This window comes from Pyxicephalus adspersus, chromosome 1, assembly GCF_032062135.1.
Source record: "Pyxicephalus adspersus chromosome 1, UCB_Pads_2.0, whole genome shotgun sequence".
Taxonomy (NCBI): domain Eukaryota; kingdom Metazoa; phylum Chordata; class Amphibia; order Anura; family Pyxicephalidae; genus Pyxicephalus; species Pyxicephalus adspersus.
Genome location: NC_092858.1, coordinates 85,971,722 through 85,996,497, shown reverse-complemented (window position 1 = coordinate 85,996,497; position 24,776 = coordinate 85,971,722). Strand labels below are relative to the sequence as shown.

The window sequence follows — 24,776 nt, the reverse complement described above, 5'->3', positions numbered from 1 at the left end:
CAGGCGACCTGGCTATAGACATTCTCGCTACTGGTTCAAAAGTCTGTAGTTAGTTAATTGACACCTGGTCACATGCACTCTGGCCCTCTACTTTAAAAGAAATTGTTGCGGAAACCCACCCAATGTGAGCTACAGTGTCTAGGAGGGAAGAGTGGGAGACACAAATTAAGGCAAGGAGTATTAAAGAAAGTTTGCTGATGGTATGAGGCTTATACATCACATAGCAAGTGAATTTGGGACATGTATGGACTGCAATACAGGAGCTTTCCTTTTTTATAGAAGCTTTTCAATTTATTTTGGCCAAACTTTTGTTTAATTCAAGTAGGTTTGGGGAAAAATATACTTAAAGCGGTTTAAATGGAGTTTGGAAGGTCCACATGACTTTCAATTGGTTCCCAATTTGCACAGAAGCGTGTTAAAATTATGCCATGAACATAAATCCAAAGCCTATCAACAAAGATTCCTAAACTACTTCAGTAAAACCTTGGATCATCAGCTTTTAGGTACAGGTCTTTTTTTTATTACTACATTTTGTGATATACCTATTTTGTGGATTATTGATCTTTGTACCAATTATGTTCTGTGTTTTTTTTACTGTACTGTATTATACTGCCTTATTATATTGTATCATGCCAATATATATGATGGCATTATGCAAATGAATAGCACTGCCACTTCTAAAAAAAAATGTTATGTTTCATGCTATTTAACCAGGTTTTGTTGGCTGAAATTGCCAAGTTAACTTATGAAGGGCACTGGTAGGGCAGCATATTTTAGGAGAGGATAAAAGAAAGTTTGAACTAAATAGGGTGCTGAGTAGCATACCATGGTAGGGCTGTTGGTCTGTTCTCGATATCATTATTGTACCATGCACCACTCATGGGAATCAAAGGCTGGGTTATCAAAAGATATTTTGTAAACAGATGGGCAGTGTGTCTGGGACCTGTCACAAATTTTCAAAAGTTGCAGGACCAAAAAAAAATAAAAATAAAAAAAACTCGTTGAACCAGCTTATCAGGCACACTCCCCAAAGCACCTATTTGATCTCAAGCCTCAGTTATAAACAGCTAGAAAATTAAAAAAAAAAAAAAAAAAAAAGCAAGCTGTAGCAGATCTCTGTTGCAACTATTTCTTTTAACCAGAAACCAATATTACGAAGGTATTTGGTAACAAATAGGTTTTTTTAGCAGGTATGCAGCAGCTGTTTCAAATTTGTCCAAGCAATTTATGGATTAGTTACTTGTTGAATTTACATGGAGCAGATAGACAGGCTAGCTTGTGGCTGCTTCACGTTAAACAGCTCTTGCCATATGCAATACGTTGGCGCCATCTAAATCCTGTTTTTAATGAGGGCAGTGTCGCCAACTAGTCAGTCCTTAGCCACACCATGCAAATTCAGCCTTAGCTGTCATTGTTAGAGAGTAGTTGGTTTGTGTTCAGTTTTAAAGTTAGGAGGTAAGGCCTAACTTTTTAAAGCAAAAAGTTTTATGTAAAATCCTACAATTAATGTATTAGCTTTAATTGGTATTATAGCATGTTTTTTTTTTCTTTTTGCAAAAATTAACAAAACAGTTGGCCTTGTCAGAGTTGTCCTGCCAATACTGCAATTTTCTGAAGCTATTTTTTCCCCAGACTTAGTTTGATTCAGAGGCTCTTCCATTCTGTCTTTTGAATGATCCTGACAACCAACGACACCAGCCTTTTGGGCTTGGGGAAGGTGTTCAGGTTGCCCTGAAAATGCACACTGGCAAGAGGTAGTAGATCCTGTCCTAGGCAGCTTTTTCACGATCCAACCATGTCAGGGACACACTGCCAGCCAAATGACTAGTTCTGGAAAGAATCCCTCAGCTAACAGCACCTGGATGTGGGGGAAGTGGTCCATCAATAGATGGCCTGATACAGCTTCCTCCTCAAAACATCTTCCTGGCCCTGATTCGCACATGGACATGGCTTCGGATATATTAGGAATACTAGACTTGGTGGATGTCCCGGACGGTGTTCAAGCAAGAAACTGGAAAGTGTAAGCAAGAAACTGGAAAGTGTAAAAGTAGTAAATACTTTTTCAGTGTTCTCCCTAGGCCCTAATAGCGAGGACCTGGCACTTTCCATTAACCACCTAGCTGTTTTTGGGTGGTTACTAAGAAGTTGAGTCTAATGGCTACCTGGTTATATGTGCTGTTGTACTATTTAGGAAGTTTCTCCCAGCGACACAACTTGAAGTTTAGGGAAAACAAGGTTTTCACATTTGTAAGCAAGCGAGCAAGCATTTCTGGTAAGAGTAGACCATTAAAATTTCTGGTTTATTCCTTTTACACCTTCTGGACTAAAAGGATTACTGAAGATTTAAAATTATATAGTTCAATTATAACCCTAAAGACTGTTCCAGCCAGTGTATAGCCACTCTATAAAGTTCTGCTGATCTACACAGACAAAAAAAACGGGAGTGAGAAACCGAGACGGCAGAGGGGAGCAATAATATAGATTTTAGCCATAGGACAGAACGAACATACAAACATCCCAAATATCCACCGTCTGTTAACCAGCTCACACTAAGGGAAATAAAGGGGCGGGGGGGGGGAATATCTTTATTTCAGGCTTGTCTCCAGATTCTTTTCAAACACAGTGCCAGACATTGCAGGCGGCAAAGGGTAAAATGTTTTGTGCTTTGAATTGCAAAGACCAATTTCATGAAGAGAAAAAAAAAAAAAAAAAAAAAAAAACTATAGACAATTAGAGAGTGTCATCACCTGTACTGTACATTTTCCACACTGTAGTAAGAGAAATTCTTTTACATTCATGTTATCAAAAATATTTCCTAAACCTGATATAAAGGCTCTCCACTGCAGGTTAAGTATTTAATGTTCCAAGTTACCCAACATACTAGTTTTTGACTAAACAGTTTTCCATGGGGGCAGTGAAGCTTACAATTTTGGAAAGGGATAAATAAGCAGCTTTTTTCTCATGAGTACAATATAAGTAGACATAGGAGTTAATGTAATGTACAGTCAAGCATTTGAGTAGCTGATGAGCTGCAGTTTCTTAATAGCACCTCAAACCCTCTGCAGTACAACATACTGCTGTGCACTTTTAAAAAAAAAAAGAGATACACAAAGTAAAAACATGTATTGTTTATTGTATTACAAAAACACTTTTGGCAATATTTCTTATTTCATTTCCCAACTGAAAAATTTAGGGTCAAACTGTAAATTAATTTTTTCAATGGTCTTTTAAATGGGCAATCTTTTCTCACATTATAGGGTAAATATCAAATAAAAACTAAATCAAGTAACCTGTAACTTAATTCTAAGCAGGCCCACATGTAAAGCAGGAGAGATGAATTTAAGGTTAGTAAGGTCTGTTGCGTTGGTCGCTTCTGAAGTCATTCCTGCCAAAAAGCAGAAAAAAAAATTAAAACAGGTTTTAAACAAGAACTGCTATTGCAAGTACAATTCCCAGGGCTTCAATTCTTTTTTAATGCAAATTATTGTAAAGTCCAAAAAAATAAAAATAAAATAAAATAGGTAAAATAAAAATAAAGTTTGAGCAATATTATATGTTTGACCCTTAAACTGGTTGTAAGCCTGATTGATCCACAGAGACTCATTTACTAAATACCAAATACGGAAAGCAGACAAAAGATTCAAAGGCTGTTATGGAAGCTATACCCCTATCTCGATTAGAGAGGTGCGTGTGGCCACACGCACACTACATATGAAGTTCAGATTGACACTTGTCATACGTGGCTCGGGGACAGTGAAGTAAACCCTTATCACCAAGTCATTGCCCTAAAATACATTATATACATATATGTGTTTAATGAAGAGCTCTTTAAACAAACATGTGATAGGCCCTTTATGGACTTTACGAAAAAAACAGTCATTGTACCCACAAGAGTGACATCTCTGCAGACTTAAACTAAGACCACATACAAGTCTAAGAGAGCTTACTGCATAGCTGCAACAAGCAAGAGCTTTGTGCTGTAAACGTAAAAGCTTTATGTCTACCCTGGTAAAATAGCATTTAACTAGATGATTAAAAAAAAACACATTTTGGTGCACTTTATTTTAGCGTTTAGTATGGACCAGACACTTTACAAGGGGATATTTACATTGTCAATGGCCAATCGTAACATTCCAGCACAGGGGAAATTTGTCGTTTTCAAGCTATAAAACTACAATATTGACTGAAATTTAACAACATAAGTTAGACAACACAGTTTGCCGGAGATTGCTCTGGAACACTCACCTGCCTCCCATTTTTCCTCCGTAGCCGCCTCGGTCCCCACCTCTTCCACGACCTCTAAATCCTCCTCTTTCACCACCATAGCCACCATAGCCACCTCTCCCTCGATCTGTACAAAAGTAATAAATGCATTAATAGGCAAATGCATAGCTCTACTTTTCTAAAGAACAGACACCTGCTGAATATTTCCACATTAAAGTGGTATGCCATTTTGCCCATGCAGGCACTTATGGTAACCTAGAAAGCCAACACCCCATAACATAGTAAATCTGTTACAGCAAAAAAAACTTTAATGTTATATCCAATTTAGGTATCATGTTGATGTTTATTTGGCTGACAAATTTGAAATGTAAAAAGATGTTGTATTTCATCTAAAGGAAAATATTTAATGACCAACCTCCTCCACCATGTCTGGAGTCTTCTGGCCTTGGTGTACTACATTGGTTACAGGAATCTCTTCTGGCAAAGTTAACATTGCCACACGAACTGCAAAATTGTAGGTGTTAACAGTTTTTACTTAGGAAAAAAAGAAAAAAAGTTTCCTTAATAAAAAAAAAAAGCAGCTTACGAATTTGGACAAAGCCAGTCTCCACCTTGAGGTCCTCCACTGCCGCCTCTGAAAGAGCCCCTGCCACCACCAAAACCACCACCACCTCTATGACCTAGGCAGGAAGATGAAAAACGAACAGCATTATTTTACTACCATTTAAAAAAGCATAAATTTTAACAAAAAAAAGTAGCAAAAAAAATCCTTAGTCAGGGTACACACACACAACCATTGCCTAAATTCCAAAAAAGTCTACTTCCAGATCTGGAAAAATATTCAGGCCATTGTATAACCAAAAGACAGTTTTAATGATTTTTTTTTTTTTTTTGTACGAGTGTAAGAGATGAAGGCGGACAATATTTCTCTAAAAGGCCAACCAACCAAGAGAAAACACCAAACTACATATAAGCCTATCCAACTGCACCAACCCTTTCAATGTTGTCACAGAAGTGTGATCAGGCCAAATATATGATCTATCCAAGAAGGTTAATATTTGTATGTTTCTACTACAGAAGTGTACTGCTTAGTGCAGATACACTGGCTCCAGCTTTATTTTCCACCATGGAAAATCAGAACTCACTACTGTTTCTAAGAGTAGCTGGCCAAGTGATTCCAGCAAAAACGTCCTTCAAAGGGGCTCACAATCTAAAGTCCCTACCATAGTCATATGTCTTTAATACAGTCTAAGGTCAATTTTGGGGGAGAACCCAATTAACCTAACTGTATGTTTTAGGAAAGTGGGAGGAAACCCACACAAAACAAGGAAACCCATCAAACTCCATGCAGATTGTGTACTGTCGATTTGAACCTGGGACCTAGTGCTGCAATAGCCAGAGTGCGAACCTCTGAACCACTGTACTGACAGTGAATAATATTTGGTTAAATACAATGCAGCTGTTAAGTAAAGATGGGCAATACTTCTGCCACTTGTTCTTCATGAGAGATAACTTTTTCACTTACCACCACCACGTCTACCACCACTGCCGCCGCCACTGCTACTTCCACCTCTCATGAACTCAGGTCTTCGAGTAGCAAAGGAGACTTTGATAATGTTGCCCATGAAATCTTTCCCTTTATCCGGAAAGGAAACATATTTAGGTGTGACAACATTATAAACAAACTATTACAGCTGCCTTTACACAAAAAGCAGAAAGTAAAATTAAAGCATCTTCCTTACCATCAAACCAATCAATAGCTGCTTTGGCAGAAGGAGGATCATCAAAAGAAACAGTAGCTTCACCTTTAGATTTGCCAGTCTCCTTGTCAGTGTAAAGCTTTATCATTGGCTTTCCAGTCTTCTTGTTAGTCTACAAAAAAATATTTTTCATACTTCAAGGCATATCTTTATTGTGTACTGCTAATAGAAACCCACCAATATTATAAAGTATTATGTACCTCTAACAAGTGGTCTATTTTTTGTTACAAAATGTGATTTAAGCTTACCCTGGTTTAAGTAGAATGCTTAAACCAACCCCTTAAATCAGATATTACATCTGGACATCTTGAAAGATACTTTCCCCATATACACTCACCTGCATAGCCATGCGTAAGGTAGCTATGACATTTTGCTAACAGTGCTACATTTGTCTGAGAAGTTGGGGAAAGCAATAAACTCAACTACCAAGGCTAGTCAGCACACACCTCAACTACAATGAGGATAGAACAGTTATCAGTTTGCTTTATAAACCAGAGTGAAAAGCTTGTAAAAGACTGATGTAGAAACCACTTGGTACTTGCCAACATATATGCTTTCCTGGGAAACAATGGCAAAAGGCTACAGTAGGTTTGTGGGAATCAAAACTTGAAATTGACAAAAAGGATCCACCAATAGGATAAAAGTATGATAGAATGGTAAGGTAAGAACCACACATGAATAAAAATAGAACTCGGACAGCTTTGTTGGGAGAGGGGAGGGAAACACATCACTCTATAGTCTATACTTAGATTTACAGCAAACTAAGTTTCATAAACTTTTTTTTTTTTTTTTTTTAACAGATGATTCAGGTTTAAAAAAAAATACCAGGTGCCATCAAAACAATGATAATACCTAACATGCAGTATTAAAAAAGCAAGCTAGTGAAGTCTGAACTTGCCCCTTTCACACTCATTTCTATTCTCAGAACCCTTTGAGGGGAACAAAATAAAAAGGATTTTAGGAAGAAATCACTTACCTTTATTATTCCAATTTGTTTAAAGTAGTCAGCCACCTGATCTGGAGACACATCCTCTCCAAGACCTTGCACGAATATTGTGTTATTGTCAGAATTGTCTTGCTCATCTAGGGGAGTAAAAATGGGAAAGGTTAAGTTTTGCAGACCCTGTGAACAATAAACAAAATCTATGAATACCGCAAGTTATAAAACTTCACTTAAGCTGTCTAACTTTTTTTTTTCTTCGAGAGTACAAATTTTACTATAGCCAAAAGGGGGTTAATGCCCTGACCTCTAGCTTTCAGCCACTGCCTGTAGGTTACCCTCAGCAACCCCAATGTTTGTTTTAGCCCTGTACCCTCTTACCTTGTTCATGTATATTCCCAAAATCTTTGGCGCCTGCAATGATTAAAAAAAGAATATGGAAAACTAAGTAGTAGTCGTAATACATTTGGTTCAAGTAAAAGCATTTTTAACTCCCAACAGAACACTTTACTAACAGATATGCAAGTTACCAGTAAATCTCATTTAACATGGAGGCTGCTATTAGTTAACGCCCTATGAAACTGTACTATTCTGGCTTTTCTTAAAAGTGACTTTGAACAACCACACAGTTCAAGAAAGTCTTTGTTCACAAACTTCAGGATAAGTATCGTACTGAAACAAAATGAAAAAGGGTCAGAGGGAGTGCTAGGCAGTTAGTGGAGGTCAGAAATGGCAGGTACTTTGGTACACACAGCTTTGATCTTCAACTAAAAATATCTCTACGAGCCCCACATAAACCCAAGAAAAGTCTCCATGTGCAACCCTCAATTTGCTGTATAGTAACTGTTAGAGTGACCCCATTGAAAACTGCTTGTTCCAGTAGAAAGCTTTAGGAGACCGTGACACCACCCTAAAGTTGCAGGTAAAAGAACAAAGGCGGCTTTAACTGCATATTTGCAGTGTTACCCTTTCAATGTTTTTTTTTTTTGTTTTTTAAACGTGCAATGTACCTTTGTATGTGCTTAATTTTGACTAATGAGAGTAGTCAGTTCCCTAGAACAGTCCCATCTCTCCTTATCACAGAGATCTGCTCCTCTGGGACTATCCATTTAGACATAGTTTCTGCTTGCCCACCTCTTCTCCATACATTATCTTGTATGTAGCTGCTAGGGAAAGGCAAAAAGGCAATACTAAAGCCTCAAATGACAGCTCCAAATCTGCCAACCATACATCCAAGATTGCAGAATTCAAGCCAAAATCTCATGATTTTGAAAGTCTAAACAGGGAAGACTTTTACAATTATGTAATTTTAACAGTGGGTTGAATGAATAGCCTGGCTAAAAGGGTCTTATTAAACAAACCATGGGTTCCTTCACATAACTTCCTGCTTTTTTATGACCCTACATATCTATAAGATAGATATTACTACAGGTTTCCATGGACAGAAGGATCAATCAGTTGAATATCCTGCAAATTGTCTTCCATCAATAAGAGTCACAAAAGCTAAAAAAACTAGTATGGAAACTGCTTAAGTCGGAATACTTTGGCACCCATAAGCTTTAAATGACTGCAACTGGTAAAATTGGTCAAAACTTGGCTGTCTGACAGGTACAACATTAGCAGAACTGTTGGTCAAATACCAATGAAGGTTTACTGTACATGGTAAATTCAGGCCAATAGTTGATAATTATTCTATATCTGAGTTTACAAGTCTTGAAACAGACTGATGAGGCATTTTTTTCTATTTAAACAAACATTTAACATTACAAAAAAGATCTTAAAATCTTCATTCCTTTTTCATTCCTGAAATTGCCATATGCATCAAGCAAAAACTACTTGAAAACGGCAGATAGGTGAAGAAATTGAAAGCAAAATGGGTGTTCTAGTACAGCCATATGAGAAAAGTGTAAAAACATTCTATTTATGAACAGAGAAGGGGAAAAAAACCTTTAAAATGTTTGGCATAAAAGTTCCAACACAACATGAAAGAACATAGGCACAACTAAATGGAATTTTATGGTTCTTCTTACCTGTGGTTACAAAAAGCATTTTTAACCACAATACACAGCATTGAGAGTTAGGTTAGCGTTGTGTTAGTTTTGACCAACAACAAGTGCAGACATCCACTACAAGGGCTACCTAGATGACAAACATGTTCTGTGGCATGGCTAGACAAATTGCAGGCAGCCAACACACCCCATAAAGTTACAGCTTTTAAATGTTTTGAAAATGCTTTTAAATGTCTTGCAGTAAATTTATGCTGATAGTAAAATCATATTCTGGCATCCTATTGAATATATAAAAAAAAATACTGCCTACAATGGAATAAATGGCTGCCAAGTTTCACTTTAAAACTGTTCAACCCTGTGTGGCACAAGACTTGGCCAACAAAAAACATTTCCAGGAGAGAAGTATTTTTAAAAACCTAAAGTGATAGCTTGCATTCTGAGAGAGGAGTATTTTCCCCTCCTAACTTTAAATTGTTGCCATGCTTCACCCACCTTGTGCCCTTTCCAAAAGCATATCATTACCTTCCCTTCATTTCAGTGCTGTTCCATTCTGCCATCACAGGGACCTATGCAAGTTGCAAGATACATGGGGCTACTACTACCTCCATATGACATACCTTGGCCATAAGTCACAAGTTACTCCATACCTGAAGTACCAGTTCAATGCTTTGACAGCACTAAAAAATAACGTAGTCAAGTTGCAAATAATAGGCAAGTATATGCCGGGTGGGGGGTTGTTCAAGAAAGTCCATTTTGTCATAAATGAACAAAGCACAAGTTTGAGTTGAAATATGAAAGAATTGACAGGAAAGAGTGAAAGAAAACTGTGTACAATTAGCAAAGCAATCCACAACTATTATTACAGGGTAATCAAGCCAAAATAATATGTAAGTAATAAAGTCAAAATTAACAAAAAAAAAAAAAAAAACTTCCAATCAACCTAATACACTGCTTACTTAGAAGTGGCAAGAGTCCTTGTGGGTGTAGTCAAAGTGCCAAATCTGTGTGTAGGCAGAGCCATGGCTGCAAGCCAAACAAACCTGCAATTGGTGTTTGCGTGAAATACTATTGCCACTACTAGGCATTAAAAGGTCTTTCTAGAGATGCAAGAAGCAGCAAAAAAAAAAAAAAAAAAATTTAAAAGAAATTTTAGCAAAAATATGAGCCAGGTATATCAAATGCATGGACAGTAACTCAACACCTTATAACTACAGGACCACCACCAGTCCCTTTTAATAGCTAGCATGTTTATGCCATTGTTTTCAAGTTTTCATTCTTACCCTGAAAGCAGTTGAACATTGACACTGGCACCTTTATACATATCTTTGCGAGTGTAGAACAGGTTTTTTACTGGCCTGCAAAAAGCTGAGGGGGTCCTGTTCAAAGCAACAGGATTTCCATGGAAACGGTCTACGTTCAAGGCACTTACCACCAAAATTTTTGAAGCCACCTCGGTCACCACCGCTGTGGAGGAAAAAGCGGAGACATGATTTTTTGCCCCCCTTTACCACTTGGGCAACTGAATGCAGAAAAACCCAATTTAGTCTTAATACTAGTGCAGCTCCCATTTCAAATTCAATGCACAAGAAAATTTCTTAGAATATACCCTCCCACCACCCTATGAAAAGCCAGCACACAGGTTCCTATTTAGCATCAGCTACTATGTACAGATTTTTAAACTGTGTATTGAATATACAATGCCCAGAATTATGACAAACCTTTTTTGTACTGTGAATCTATTACCACACAAGCCTATATCCCAAATAATCCAGTGAATGGATTGCTTCATACTGTACCAGTTCTAGCCACTAAAGTATCCAAAAGATAAGCCAGCACTCCCTGCAGAAAAAAAAGGTTAGCACTTCTACTAGCCCAAATCCTCGGAATACAACACTAAGGACTGTCCACCAGTCTCTGCAGAAATACATGACAATTTATTTACCTAAGGGGGGATTATAAACGTTCACTGGCTTAATTTCAAAAAGGAAAACTCACCTGGTGTGTTGACAGATTTACACCAAATAGTGCATTGCAGCAACTAGCACTTCAAATACAATAATGTAGATGCTAAAGTGCCTCCTATAACCTCCAGAGATTAGTGAACAATATGCAGTATACAAGAGAGGTTATCCATACTACATATTATGCATACCATCAACAAATTTGTAATCAACACTAATGATCTCTGGATTTTTTAGGCTTGCTGCCCAACACTCGGGCACTATATCCTACATGTTTAGGTGCTAGTACCATTAGTGCCATATTTTGTGTAAACAGCCAACTGCTCATGGAAACCATTTCCTGTTGGTACCAATTTTGGCAATATTTTAGAGTTTTTCACACCTTTTCTCAAAATAAATGTAATCTGGCTGTTTGTGAACCACATTATCAGTGTTATCGATAACACTTGGGAGGTCCCAACTTACCCCTTATGAAACAATCAAAACCCACTGCTGCACTGTGACTTTAGTGATGTAGGGAAAAAAACAAAACAAAAACACTTCATGCGACTTGGATGTGTGTTGGAGGCAATTTTTTCTTTACCAGTGCAACACTTATTACAGTGGAGGTTGTAGGATTCAAAAACAATACTCCTTAAGTAATGCCTTAGATATTTTAAGAAAGCTGGTCACAATAGTTCTTAAGGTTCTTGGGGGGAAAAGCAAAAGAGGTGTCCTCCATTGACAGGATTTTAATAGCTTCAAGTGTTACATTCCCAAATAAGTAAAGAAGCATGCAAAACCTTCTTGAAGCAGGTTGATCTCACCAGTCAGTAAATTGTGAATGATCTCTTAAACACCTTATGCTAAACTAATGCTGCTGGCATAATCCAATAGTCCCAGTCTGTCAACAGGTCCTCATGCAGATTTACAGAAACTTAATATATAAAAGAACTCAATTCTCCTAACACTCATTGGTAAGACAAGATTTTTTTCTCAGCTTGCTTTAAACAGACAGAATATTAATGCATGAATATTTTAACAACCTCTGAAGCAGACCAAAAGAACGCAATAGCCCTAGTGCTCCCATGCACAATTAAGAGAGTCCTATGTAAGGGCAGCCTGGCAATTCTTTTGCACCACTGAGCAGAAAATGCCAAACTCCTGCATACTGCATGCATGAACCTACAGAACATATTGAAAGATGCACTATACCTCCTCCAAATTGTACTACTCCCCAGGTCTATCTACAAGCAGTGGTCACAGGCATTACAAATAAAACTTATCAGAAGTAGTAGTCACAGCCCAGAAATTTAGCTACTCAAGTCAGTTAGCATATTATAAATGCAATTTAACAGCAACTGTCCACAAATGGTTCATGGTTAGGGCTGAAAACCGGAATACCACTTATGAGAGTAAAGACTGAGAATAATCCTAGTTTTGAAAAGAATTATGGGTGACAGTGATCATGCTCACTGTTTCTTAGAGAATCAGAAGCTGAAAGTGGTTTTGATAGATGTTTTGGTAGAAGCGCCAGTCTAAATAAACTAAGAAATTATTCTGAACTCAAAACCCCTGACATACCTTTTGATTACTGTATTACATAGACATAAAAAATAATGTATCCACGTGAAGACTGACTAAGAATTCCACTTAAACTAAATTGAAGTAAGCAATCAAAGGTCTTATGCACAGGTTAAGTCAATAAAAAAATGAAACAGAAAAATCTTACATGGGAGGACAGAAATATAAAAATGTGGCTCCATAGTACTAACATGTTGACAATGCACCAGTATTTTGGGAGACTATTCTTACACTAAATTTACTGTATATTGACCTTCAGTTTACGGGATAACCTCGCAACTATAACAAAAAGTTGTATTTTATTTCATTTACCTTCAAGTGTGCCTTAATGCAGAACTAAACAATCAACATTATGATAGAGCAGAAAAATAAATGGTTGGTGCAATCCAAATCCAGCCAAAATGAGTAATGTGCCAACGAACGATGAGGAGATCAAGGCAAAGATCTTGCATTTCTTGAGTGGACAGTATTCATCCAAGTTTCTGAGAAATCTTGAATATTTTTTTTTCTTTTGAGACAACCAAGTGAACTTCATTATTTAACCTTGATCAGACAGAGCACTGGCTTCTGCTTAGATTGATGTTAACCCATTATTTAAACATTTTTGCTTATAGCAGCTAGTTTGAGGGCTTTCCCTAAAACTATGTCCCATATTATCAACACTTACTTTTGTTCTTTAAAAGTCATAGGTAAACAATTACAGTTTGCAGGCATCAAAAAGGTATGTCTGGATATATTCTATGAACATCCTTTATATAGTGTTGCTACCCAACTTCATGAAGAAAACCTGATTTTTTTAAGTAAACAAAATATGACACAAGTTATCAGCCATTTAATACAAAGGCTGTCTCTTGCTGGGAGAGATATATAAAAGCCCTCCTAAGGAACTGTTCATGTGCTAAAAAATTATATTCTTCTCAAATGTCACTGACTTTTATACTGAAAGAGGAAAACTTCACTCCCAATTATATAAACTCTTCAAAAAAACAAGTTTACGGTGCCCAAGCCAATTATTGTATCATGGTTTACAAAATTAAAAATGTTTATAAAAATGTTAAGTTAACACATCTTTAATGTACAACAAATATTTACAATAAAAGCATGCTTTATAGTACAGTCCAGTGCCACCCAACTTACTGCTCCTTTAGCAGTTACCTCTGGAATCATCAGTTGTACTTTCATGGACAATACACTAGATGCTAATATTCCCATTTACCTCATGCCGCCTCTGCGATCATCATAGCCACCACGGCCTCGGCCACCCCCAAAGTTCTGGGATCCGCCATAGCCTCTATTATCACCATACCTGCCTGCGTCACGTCGGTCATCTGCAAATAAAAGAACAAAAACAAATTATGTCCAGTGCTTGAAATAGGACTACACACAATGTATTTCCTAATGCAGTGGTCACTAACCTTTTGGAGCTCCCTGACCACTAACACACAACTCCCTATTTGCAATCTTGTCTTTAATGAAAATTGACTATGTGCAGCTCTGTGTATGATGCCTTGGCATAACATGCACAGAAGTATATATACCTATATGTCCAGTGTAGCTGGCTGAAGATCTAGATAAATCACAGGGTAAAAATGGCACTGGTAGTTCCCACAAAGGAGCAGGGATACGGGGACAGGTAAAATGTAATTAAAATACAATCAGGCAGATAAGTACATTTTATAGCGGAAGGGACATCACCTGTCCCTTCTACAATAAACCTGCCTGCTTACAATTAAGGTATACAAAACTGCATAAAAAAATTACTACATAAAAAACAATTTGTTTTTTAATAGGTTAGCTAAATAAATAAGTAGTCATCATCAATCCTAGGCAGAGCCTTCAGAAAACATTTTTAAGTTCTAAACCTGATCTAAATAAATCTGTTGCCTAAAAACATTTTGCCGTGTCCAATTAATATGAAAGCAGCCTTTTCATATGAAGAATCAGGGTTCTGTTGGGTAATACAGGATAAATGACCAGGCTTCATTGGTTGCCTGTACTATCCAAGTAATTTTAGCATCCAAATTCCCCAGTTTATTTTTTTTTTTTCCTTTAGTAAGATGACCACAGGACATTTTCTTTTCAAACAACAGTTCTGTCCAACACATTCGTCAGGTTTGCAGATGAAAAAATCAAAAAACCCAAGTAAAAGACACGTCTGTCATACATTTGGCAGAAAAAACAGATTTGTACATCACCTTGTGAGGGAGCTCCATAGCCTGAATGTTCATGAGAACCTTGTTGCTGTTCATAACCTGATCGTGGCTTTTGCCCATATTCTTGCTGGTCATTAGATTCATGCTGCTGCTGATACAATTGACCATCATTATTACCCGGCTGGTTGTCACCGTATGAGCCTCTATTGCTGTACCTTGAAATTTTAAAAAATTTAGGAAATATGTTTTTTTTTTTTGTTTTTTTTTTTATATACACAATTAAAGTTCAAGACCTCTCCCAGAAAAACATACAATTTGCACAACTTTTTGTATGTATAATTTCCAGCCAGAAGGTGTAGTTCTATTAGTACAGATGCCCAGTCTCAGTGACTGGAAATGTTAGAACTGCTGGTTTTTTTTCTGCACTTCGGTCTCCAGCAGTCACAAAGCTGATTAACCTCTGTCTCCCCCAGCAGAAAAAGATCACTAATCTTCTACGGCACTTGGACATAAGCTGTCTTTTTCCGAGCTCATTTAAGAATATTGAAACCAAAGGATAAGCATACCATCCAGGCAATTGTCATTTCTTTTTTTAGTTGGAAGCTTACATACAGTTAGGTCCTTAAAAACTTGGACAGACAACTTTTTTCTAACTTTCACAATTTTAAATGAAACAACTCAAATGCAGTCGAACTGCAGACTTTCAAAGCAGCTTTAATTCAGTGGGTTGAACAAAGATTGCATAAAATTGTGAGGAACTAAAGCCTTTAATTACAAAATAACTTCATTTCAGGGGCTCAAAAGTAATTGTACAAATTAAAAAGCTAAAAATAAAATGATCATTTCTAATACTTGGTTAAAAACCCTTTGCTGGCAATGACAGCCTGTAGTCTTGAACTCATGAACATCACCAGATGCTGGGTTTCCTCCTTTTTAATGCTCTGTCAAGCCTTTACTTTACCAGGCCATTCTGTCCAAAGTTTAGCCTTCAACAAGTGAAATGCATGCTCAATTGGGTTCAGATCAGGTGATTGGCCATTCAAGAATATTTCACTTCTTTGCTTTAATAAACACCTGTGCTGCTTTGGCTGTATGTTTTGGGTCATTGTCCATCTGTGTTATGAAAGGCCTCCCAATCAATGTGACTGCATTTAGCTGGATTTGAGCAGACTGTATGTCTCTGAACACCTCAAAATTAATTTGGCTACTTCTGACCTATGTCATCATCAATAAACACTAGTGTCCCAGTGCCACTGGCAGCCATGCACGGCCCAAGCCATCACACTGCCTCCGCCATGTTTTACAGATCATGTGGTATGCTTTGGATCAAGAGCTGTTCCACGTCTTCTCCATACTTTTTTTCTTGCCATCATTCCAGTAAAGGTTGAAAGGTTTTATCTGTCCAAAGAGTTTTTACAGAACTGCGCTGGCTTTTTTAGTTTTTTTTTTTTTTTTTTTTTTATTCTTGTTTAAGCCTAGTTTTGAGGCTTATGAGTGGCTTGCACCTTGCAGTGCACCCTCTGTATTTACTTTCATGCAGTCTTCTCTTTATGGTAGACTTGTATATTGATACGCCTGCTTCCTGGAGAGTGTTATTCACTTGGTTGACTGTTATGAAGGGGTTTCTCTTCAGCATGAAAATGATTCTGCGATCATCCACCACTGTTTTCCGTGGACGTTCAGGTCTTTTGGGCGTTGCCGAGTTCACCAGTGGTTTGTTTCTTTCTCATGATGTACCAAACTGTAGATTTTGCCACTCCTAATATTGTAGCAATTTATCGGATGGGTTTTTCTGTTTTTGCAGCTTAAGGATGGCTTGTTTCAAAGCAAAATCTTCCACATATAAGCACCCCCCCCCCCTCAAATCAACTCCAGGCCTTTTATCTGCTTAATTGATAATAACATAACAAAGGAATTGCCCACACCCATTACTTTTGAGCCCCTGAAATGAAGGGACTGTAAAAAAAAAGGCTTTAGTTCCTCACATTTTTATGCATTCTTTTTGTTCAACCCACTGAATTAAAGTTGAAAGTCTGCAGTTCAACTAAGTTGTTTCATTTAAAATTAATTGTGGTAATGTACAGAACCAAAATTAGAAAAAAGTTGTCTGTACAAATATTTATAGACCTAACTATATCTCAGTTGTAGGTCTGCTTTATGATACAAGGGAAACACACACAAAAACAATAGTTTAGTGTGAAAAGTCTTACCCTCCTCTGGAAGAATCTGAGCTCTGCTGGGCATAACCTCCATATGACTGCTGGCTTTGATACTGTCCCTGACTCTGTCCTTGTGAAGGCTGTCCATAACCTAAGAATTTTCAAATATTAAATTTAAAATTGACAGAAGAAAAACATGGTTGCTATTGTAGACAACATTCTAAGAATGCTTGTTGCAAAAAAAGTTATGATGAAAGACAACCATGTCAACAAACATTCTTAGGTACAGATGTGCAAAATGGACCTTCCCATGCTGCAAAAAAGGATATAACCATACTTAGGCTCAGCTCTACAGTACATATATTTAGACGTCATCTGGAGCAGCGGTCGCTAACCTTTTCGGTCCCACTGACCACTAAAATTCCTGGCTCCTGACTGTGCATGACCCAAGAGCCAGGTGTCAAAGGGGGAGAAATCTCCCCGTAGTGATGTCATCATGACATAACCCCGCCCTACTCTCCCATTGCAGATCTGAGCCTGTGATGGGAGCGTAAGCAGGTAGAGTCCAGGGACACAGCTCACCCGCTTCCTTGAGCCTGGGATTTGTACAGGGGACATGGTCCGCAGCTCTGGCCGTCCAGAACTGCGGACCACCAACATTTTCTCGCGGACCCCCTCTTGGCGACCGCTGCTCTGGAGCATCATAAAACAGCTGGCCTCTTTACAAAGACTGCAAAAGATGATTGGTATATAAGAGACATGGCAGGCAGGAGATCTCACAACAAATTGCATAGTATAAGGGCCTGGGAGTCAGGACAACTTGGATGCTCAATACAAAATCTAAACGTATGTGTTCCTGTGTCAGTCAGTATTATTGTACCAACCAGTTTCCAATATTCAAATGTTTTAAACACAATCTTATACAAGGATATCATTGCCAAAAATATCTATAAAGACATACCGCCTGATTGACTTTGTCCATAGCCTCCATAAGATGCATCTGTTTGTCCATAGCCAGAATAGTCCTGGAGAGAAGAAAATAATTTAAACACTATAAAAAGGTGCAAGTCCGCTCAAAACAAATCAATACTTTTCAGTCACCCAATGTGTTTCATCTGACATAGGGTAGATCTCCACTAACCTGATTGGGTCACACATGGACTACATTCCTCTGCTACATTTGTTTTATTTAACACCACACAGAATGCAGAAACACAAAGACTGGAGAGAATATGGATTCAATGCTAGCATCTAACAAATACTATTGCCATTCGAAAAAAAAATTTTTTATATAGTTTCTTAAATAAATTTAGGATTATTTGGACAACAGAATAGCATAGGATAAAACATGTTATCTTTATTCACAATCATTAAAATCAAAACATAGAATACATATACCAAACCTCCACTCATAGCAGCCATAAACTGTACAGACTTATATAAAGAACACAGATGGTACACTCTTCAGGCTCTAGCTTGTGCTTATAATTGACTCAGGAAAAGAGGACGAAGCAAAGGAAGATGGTGGCCCTCACGCTGGAATGTGGATAGGAGAGCCATGCAGATTCAGTTCCGCTGTAGATTATTTAATAGGGATAACTAATTCTGTGACAATTTTGAAGATAGGAATTCAACCCCACTTTAGTAAAATGTCCCCTAATTTTTCTGTTCCAAGACAAACATGAATGGAAATCCCTCCAGCAGAATAGAGCGCAAAATATGACTTCACAGAGGTTTTTAATTTTTCCTACCAGAAAATGTTTTGACATACACGCAATTTAATGTAACAATGTGTTCCAAATCTGGTCAGTCAATGAGTAAAGCATCTGCTAGCCCTGGTATGAAGACATACATGGGAAATCATAAAACTAAGGGCAGAAGATATCACCTACCTGTGAAGGCTGACCACTGCTTTGTCCTCCAGGATTTCCATAACCAGAATAGCTAAAAATGAATAAACATGCATACAAACCATCATTACAGCTGTAATAAAAAAAATCAGAATCGCAAGAAAAACTACAAACCTCTACAAAGAGCTTTGTGAACGTGCTTGCCCTAACAAGAGTTCCCGATCTGCATATTTGTTTCAGTGCCTTTAGTACTTTCAGTCAACAGGCGCATTTATAATTATGTGCAATAAAACCAGAAGTTATTGTTTAATGTGTGAAATAAATTTAAAGGTGAAACATAAAAATATGCTAAGTAACAGATGAGACTGATGAAGTACAGGACTATGTTCCTCCTCTAAATAGATATAAAGCTTCCACACGTGCCAAGTATAACATTTCTGTACAGGAATGGAACATTGACCATTCCACTAATCACACTGGCTGTTTTTTGTGCAGTATACAGAAGCAGTCAGAGAACAGAGAGGTAAAGTTTCATATGGAATATGGATGAGTTTGTATATATTTTACTTTCTACTCTACATAAGCCCATGGCCTCCGATAGCTGGACAGGCCTGTAATTTGCCTTGCTTCCTAACACTAATCTGGGCACTCTCTCTAAAATTAGCTCCAAATGCTGACTGTAGATCGGTGGCTTTCATTCTCCTCCACTGCTGAAGACCAGGTTACATCTCCTTCCTAAATACTAAAAGCCCAATTTTCAAAACAGAGAATGAAAAGTAATGTTGAGTTTTTACTGTGGGGTGTTAGAAGTCATACTGCCTTGCCAAAGCCCATGTAACCTATGGTGCTATGCCCGAAAGAGACCACAACTTGGTAGATTTGTAGCAATAAAGACAAACATGTATACGTGGAGGTAGAAACTCAGCCAGCTAAAGACCTCCAAAGCATATGCACCAAAACCAGCAAGAACTGCCATAACATTTTGTCAGTGTTCATGGAGTCGGTTAAACTTACCCTTGTTGGTGTTGCCCTCCATAACCTCCATAACTGCCAGGATCTAAAAAAAAAAGCAATTTGTAGTACGTAAGAATGTTTAGAAGCAGACTAATATATATTTGGGATTATATCTGCAGATTTAGTAACAGAGTTTTCAAGGTACCAATAACAGCACTAAAATACTTGAATAGGTTTTAAAGGGAGCAATCCATTGTCCTACAGTGTAACCCATTGTCTAAAGAAAAAAAAAAAAAAACTTTATGCCCGACAGACATTTATACTCTTGTTCGACTTTATACAGTATTCTGAATTTTAAGGGTTTTAAAATCGTTCTGCAAGTAGATTGACATACAATACCATTAAACCATACTTTTTTTATTTACATTCACCTGCCCTTGCTTCATCGGGGGCACCACCAACTTTATCTATGCCTCTGATCTTTTGTCATCTAGATTTTTGCCAGGTTCAGCGGACTCATCTCCCACGCATGAGCGTGGAGTGTCACCTAATCCCTATGGATGCTGGAATACCCTGCATATCCCAGCATTCTGTACTTAGCTGTGCATGGACAGTTCAATGTAGTTAAAAAGAAAGATAGTAAACAGGCTGGTAAGTTTTACTGTAGACGGGACATCACATGTCCCTTCCACAATAAAAACCCTGCCCACTTGCAATTTTGGAACGGAAAACTATAGCTCCATTTTAAAATTCAACTAAATTTCCACATTTAAAACACTACAGATCATTATTGCAATAAAGGACAGGTGATATCCCTTCTCCACATGGGGTTTCTGGACACAAAGCTAAACATACACAGCACCAGCTTTGATTCGTGGGCGAAAAAGCAGGTAGGTCCTTGTAATGGAACAAAGACAGGTGATAGAAAGGGGTAAATATATGGCAGGCCCCTACAGGCTTCCATCTTCTCACATTCCTCCCCCACAGCCATTAGGTGCAAATGTGGGGATTGGGGCCTAACTATGGGTTAAGGGTTATACATACCCATGGTGGGGAGTATCAGTCACACAATAGCTGCTCACAGGCCCATTTATTTTATTTTTTTAGTTTTAATAAGAATAACCTTTGGTTTATAACATGTTCATTTTACTTCCTGTTGAGTTGTAAAGACAAAAGATCCCCCCTCATAAGCATACATCAATACTAACGTTCTGTATGTCACACTATGGGAGCCATACAATGCTGGAGTTCTGATGGACAGAAGGGTGAGTACTTTGTGTATATCACATTGCAGATAACTCCTCAGAAGTAGTCAGAATAGATATTAGCTCAGATTTAATAAGGCTCCTCAAAGCTGGGGAGAATACACTTTCATCCGTGAAGCTGGGTGATGCAGAAAACATGGAAATGATCTGTTCCAGGATTGAGAACATTTGGTAACAAAGAGCAAATTACTTTTAGGAAATGCATTCCAGATTTGCTGGTTCACCCAGATTCACTGATAAGTGTATTCTCTCGTAAGAGCTTTATTAATGAGGCCCATCTGCCTGTGCAGGGGCAGCAGGCAGACAGGCGGCCATGTACACACTTGCTGCACCGCACAGTCCCCCTCCGCACACCGCCCACGTGCAGTGCAGCCATATACACAGAACACAATGTCTTCCTGGCTTGTGGATTCGGTCTGCCCTGCTGCGTCACTCAGACCCCTCTTCCCGTATAGCCAGCTGTGGTAGAACCCTCGCCTCGGGCCCTAACATATAGGCAGGGATACAGCACAAGCTACAGTCCCCTACCTGACGACATGATGGCTGCTGCCAAAAGGACACTCAGGAGCCAAAAAGGAAAACCAGCACCGCGCGCAGGAAGCAGGCGTCACGTCCCAGGGCTCGCGATACCCAACGTACGTGCTCACGTCAGCAAGGCCCTGCACCTTCACGTACACAGCGGCACGTGATGTCAGAACGCGGGAATGTTTATGTCACGTGCTTGTATTTGTGTACTGCCAAGTAGGAGGGGCTGGGTTTTTATTGGCACTTGTTACACCCAGTGCAGGGCTAAATGAGTATACTTGGACTGATATAAACGCTGGTCTGGCTGACTATAGTGTGGATTATACAGATCAATGGTCTTTTATCATGAGTGCTGACAATGATTTTAAATGGTATTTTCACATAGTGTGGGTAGAATATATAAAACATGAAGTCACATGACCCCCTTGTTGTATTTCATGGAACTAGAGCACTTAAAGAGTACCGAAACTCAACATTTTTACTTTACATAGAAGGGTAGACAACCCTTCCGTGTAAGGTCAAAATGTTGTTGTTTTTTTTTATTTTTTTTTTTTTTTAAAAAGCTACAGCACCACTTCCTCCAAGTTATATCTGAAGTCAGAATTTTCATTTTAGATAAAAAGGTAGACAACCCTTTTATGTAAGGTAAAAATTCTGCTTGTTTGTGTTTTTTTTTAAGTGCTACACCGCCCCTTAATTCTCGATCGATGGGAGCGCAAAGCCACCCGGGATACCTACGTCACGCATCCCAGGAGGCTCTTGGCTGCTCCTTCTGAGCATGCCCGACCATCTCTCGCCAAAAGGGAAAGGAATTGCCGATCTCACACATGCGTAGTGAGATCGGTATGTTTTTTCCCCATCTATGTCACCCAATCTCGCGCCTGCATCAGGTGACGTAGGAGTAAGAACTGAGAGAAGTTGTCGGCACCTAGCTTACCGGCCCAAAGACAGATGCTGGGATGATGCGGGACCCCGATGGAAGAACCCTGCGGACAGATTGATTGCTCTGCAGGATTGTGTATTTTTTTGGTTGTTTTTGGGTTTCCTTCCTCTTTAAGTCTTGATCGTTGCGGATACCTACAGCGGCCATGGCACCCGATCTCGCACCTGTGCAGTGCGAAATTAGGAGACGAAGAAAGAATACCGAAGAAGAATATAGAAAGCAAAACTGAAGTTAGCGGGGCCTGGCGCTTCCTCTGCGCCGGGAGGAAGAGGAATTCCAGGACAACGTGGGACCCGATTGTGGGAATGAGCAGCGCCATCAAGGGATCTGTCGGAATAAAGGAAGTGTCATTTTTTTGTTTTTAATTTAGTTTCCCTTTAAAAAAAAGTGGTATCTGTCAGTGCATTTTAAATTATTATTATTTAATTTATTATTATAAACGCTACCTTAAAGTGGAAAAAAAAAAGGAGAGTTCAGAAGGGACTTGCTATGTATTTTCTGCAATAATACAAATCTACTTGCCTGTTCATAAAGTTCATGTAAAGTGCACTGAGCTTTGCTTGCACAGCTCAATGTACAATCCTGGATTATCTGGCCGCTGGGAATAGTCCAGCACGCATGTTCAGGATTTACCTGAAGCGAATAAATCCTCAGTTTAATTGATTCACAAGTTCTGAGAAGAGTGGTGGTGTCATGGGCAGGAATATTAATTACATTTAATTACATAGAAACAAATGCTCTTTTGTGATACATTGTTTAATGTCTAAATCATGATAGTGAACCATTTCTAACATAGCTAAATAAAGTATGTTTTATTTCTGAAACTACAGATGCATGGACAAAGGAGGTAACTTTTATAACACGGTCATGTGATGACCCATTACTATCATTTCACCCAATTTGTGGTTCAAAGCATAGTTTGAGGGGGGGGGATACTTACTTCCCTGGCAGCCAGTGTCACTTACCTCTCCAGCCAATATCAGTCTCCTTTTCAGCACTTCTATAAGTGTTCCCCACCACGTTCTATGGTTTGATACAGTGACCTCCACATAACTACAGGATACAGCAGCAATGTGGGGGTAAGGGGATAGAACCGCAGTGCACAGCAGGGGTCAGAGGTATCTGACACTGCTAGAAGTGGCCAATGTTAATGAGTTTAGTGGAGGGTGGAGTGAAGGTTAACACGTTAAACATAATTGTTCTCCTATTACATATTAGGGTATTTCTATGTGACCGATAGAAAAGGTTTACATTGAGGGCTGACATAGAGAGGTGCAGTGTGTGCAGATGCATGGGGGTCCCCCCATAGTTTTGGACTTGGAAAAACATTTCTCAAGCAATGATAGAGGGACCGGGCATTGCAGCTGAGCACAGGAACACTTGTTACCATGCTTTGCTGTTCTATGACACTCAAGCACAGCCGCAAGTAGGAAATCTAGGTTGGTAGGGAGAATTGACAGTTCTGTTGATTCATCCTACCCATTCAGATTTTCCTACTCAGTAGGTAGGGGCAGTTGTTGAGGCAGGAAGGGCAAGAAACTAGGTGGGGCATAGGGGTAGAGGATGGGCAGGGTGGTGGCTGTGAAATCCGGGGGGCACTCGTCAGTTTACCACGGGGCCCTCAGTAAATACATCCACCACTGATTTACAGTAAACATTTAATGACAGAAATATGGAGATACCTAATGCTAACCAACTTCTAAAACCACAGTGAGGGGGATACCCAGAGGTATCAATACGTGAGAATTTAGGGGTTGATTTTGTGCATTACAGATATTCAGGCATGAAACAAGTATAAGCATTTACATTCTTCTATATAAAATAAGGACATATATTATTTACATTCTGAACTTATCACTAAAGACTCCTTTATATATTGGTAGTCTAGTGTTTTATCGGTCAACCACTTCCTTCCTTAAAATAGTAAGACTTGTTTAATCTAGTAGAATGAAATAGACAGAATAGTTACCTTATTTCTTACCGCTGCGAGCTTAACTTCTGCTGGATGACCCTTTTTTGCCTGTCTTGCTGCTGCCGCCTTTGTTAACATCATACTGTAGAGTACAATGTATGTTAGGGAATCCAGGGCCCCTCCACATTCTGGGGTTACATCAGGAGGTTGTCAGTGGGATAAAAAAATAAACCAATATTCTTCTCTAATGTATCCCCTTAAAATAAAGAGGTATTAGAGCTTTACCACACACAGGGTAGGCAACAAAAGGTTTTTTTTTATCAGTTTTAAAGCACAACCAAAGTTAACATTTAAAAATTGTGAGCAGGTGGGTCCTTTACCGATGATGCCTTTTCTACAATAAAATAAACATATTTACCTGATTGCAATTTTTTAATGAACTAACCTGTTCCTGCTCTGTCATGGGTGCCACCATCCTCACAAGGTCCTTTACCGGGCTTGAGATCTTCAGCCATCATGTTGTCCAGGTAGAAATGAGATAATGAAAAATAATCTATT

General features: G+C 38.6%; 1 protein-coding gene across 1 annotated transcript; it reads right to left on the bottom strand.

Annotated features, from left to right (window-relative positions):
- Positions 1-3,113: 3,113 nt before the first annotated feature.
- TAF15 (TATA-box binding protein associated factor 15) lies at positions 3,114-21,487 on the bottom strand. Its single transcript, XM_072416892.1, has 16 exons — positions 21,367-21,487; positions 19,634-19,676; positions 18,662-18,713; positions 17,731-17,794; positions 16,821-16,920; positions 14,653-14,825; positions 13,674-13,785; positions 10,363-10,397; positions 7,306-7,338; positions 6,961-7,067; positions 5,967-6,096; positions 5,750-5,860; positions 4,811-4,904; positions 4,640-4,728; positions 4,246-4,351; positions 3,114-3,385 (listed from the first exon to the last, which is right to left on the bottom strand). The coding sequence occupies exons 1-16, from the start codon at positions 21,374-21,376 to the stop codon at positions 3,346-3,348; spliced, it is 1,299 nt and encodes a 432-aa protein (XP_072272993.1). The 5' UTR covers positions 21,377-21,487; the 3' UTR covers positions 3,114-3,345.
- Positions 21,488-24,776: the final 3,289 nt, after the last annotated feature.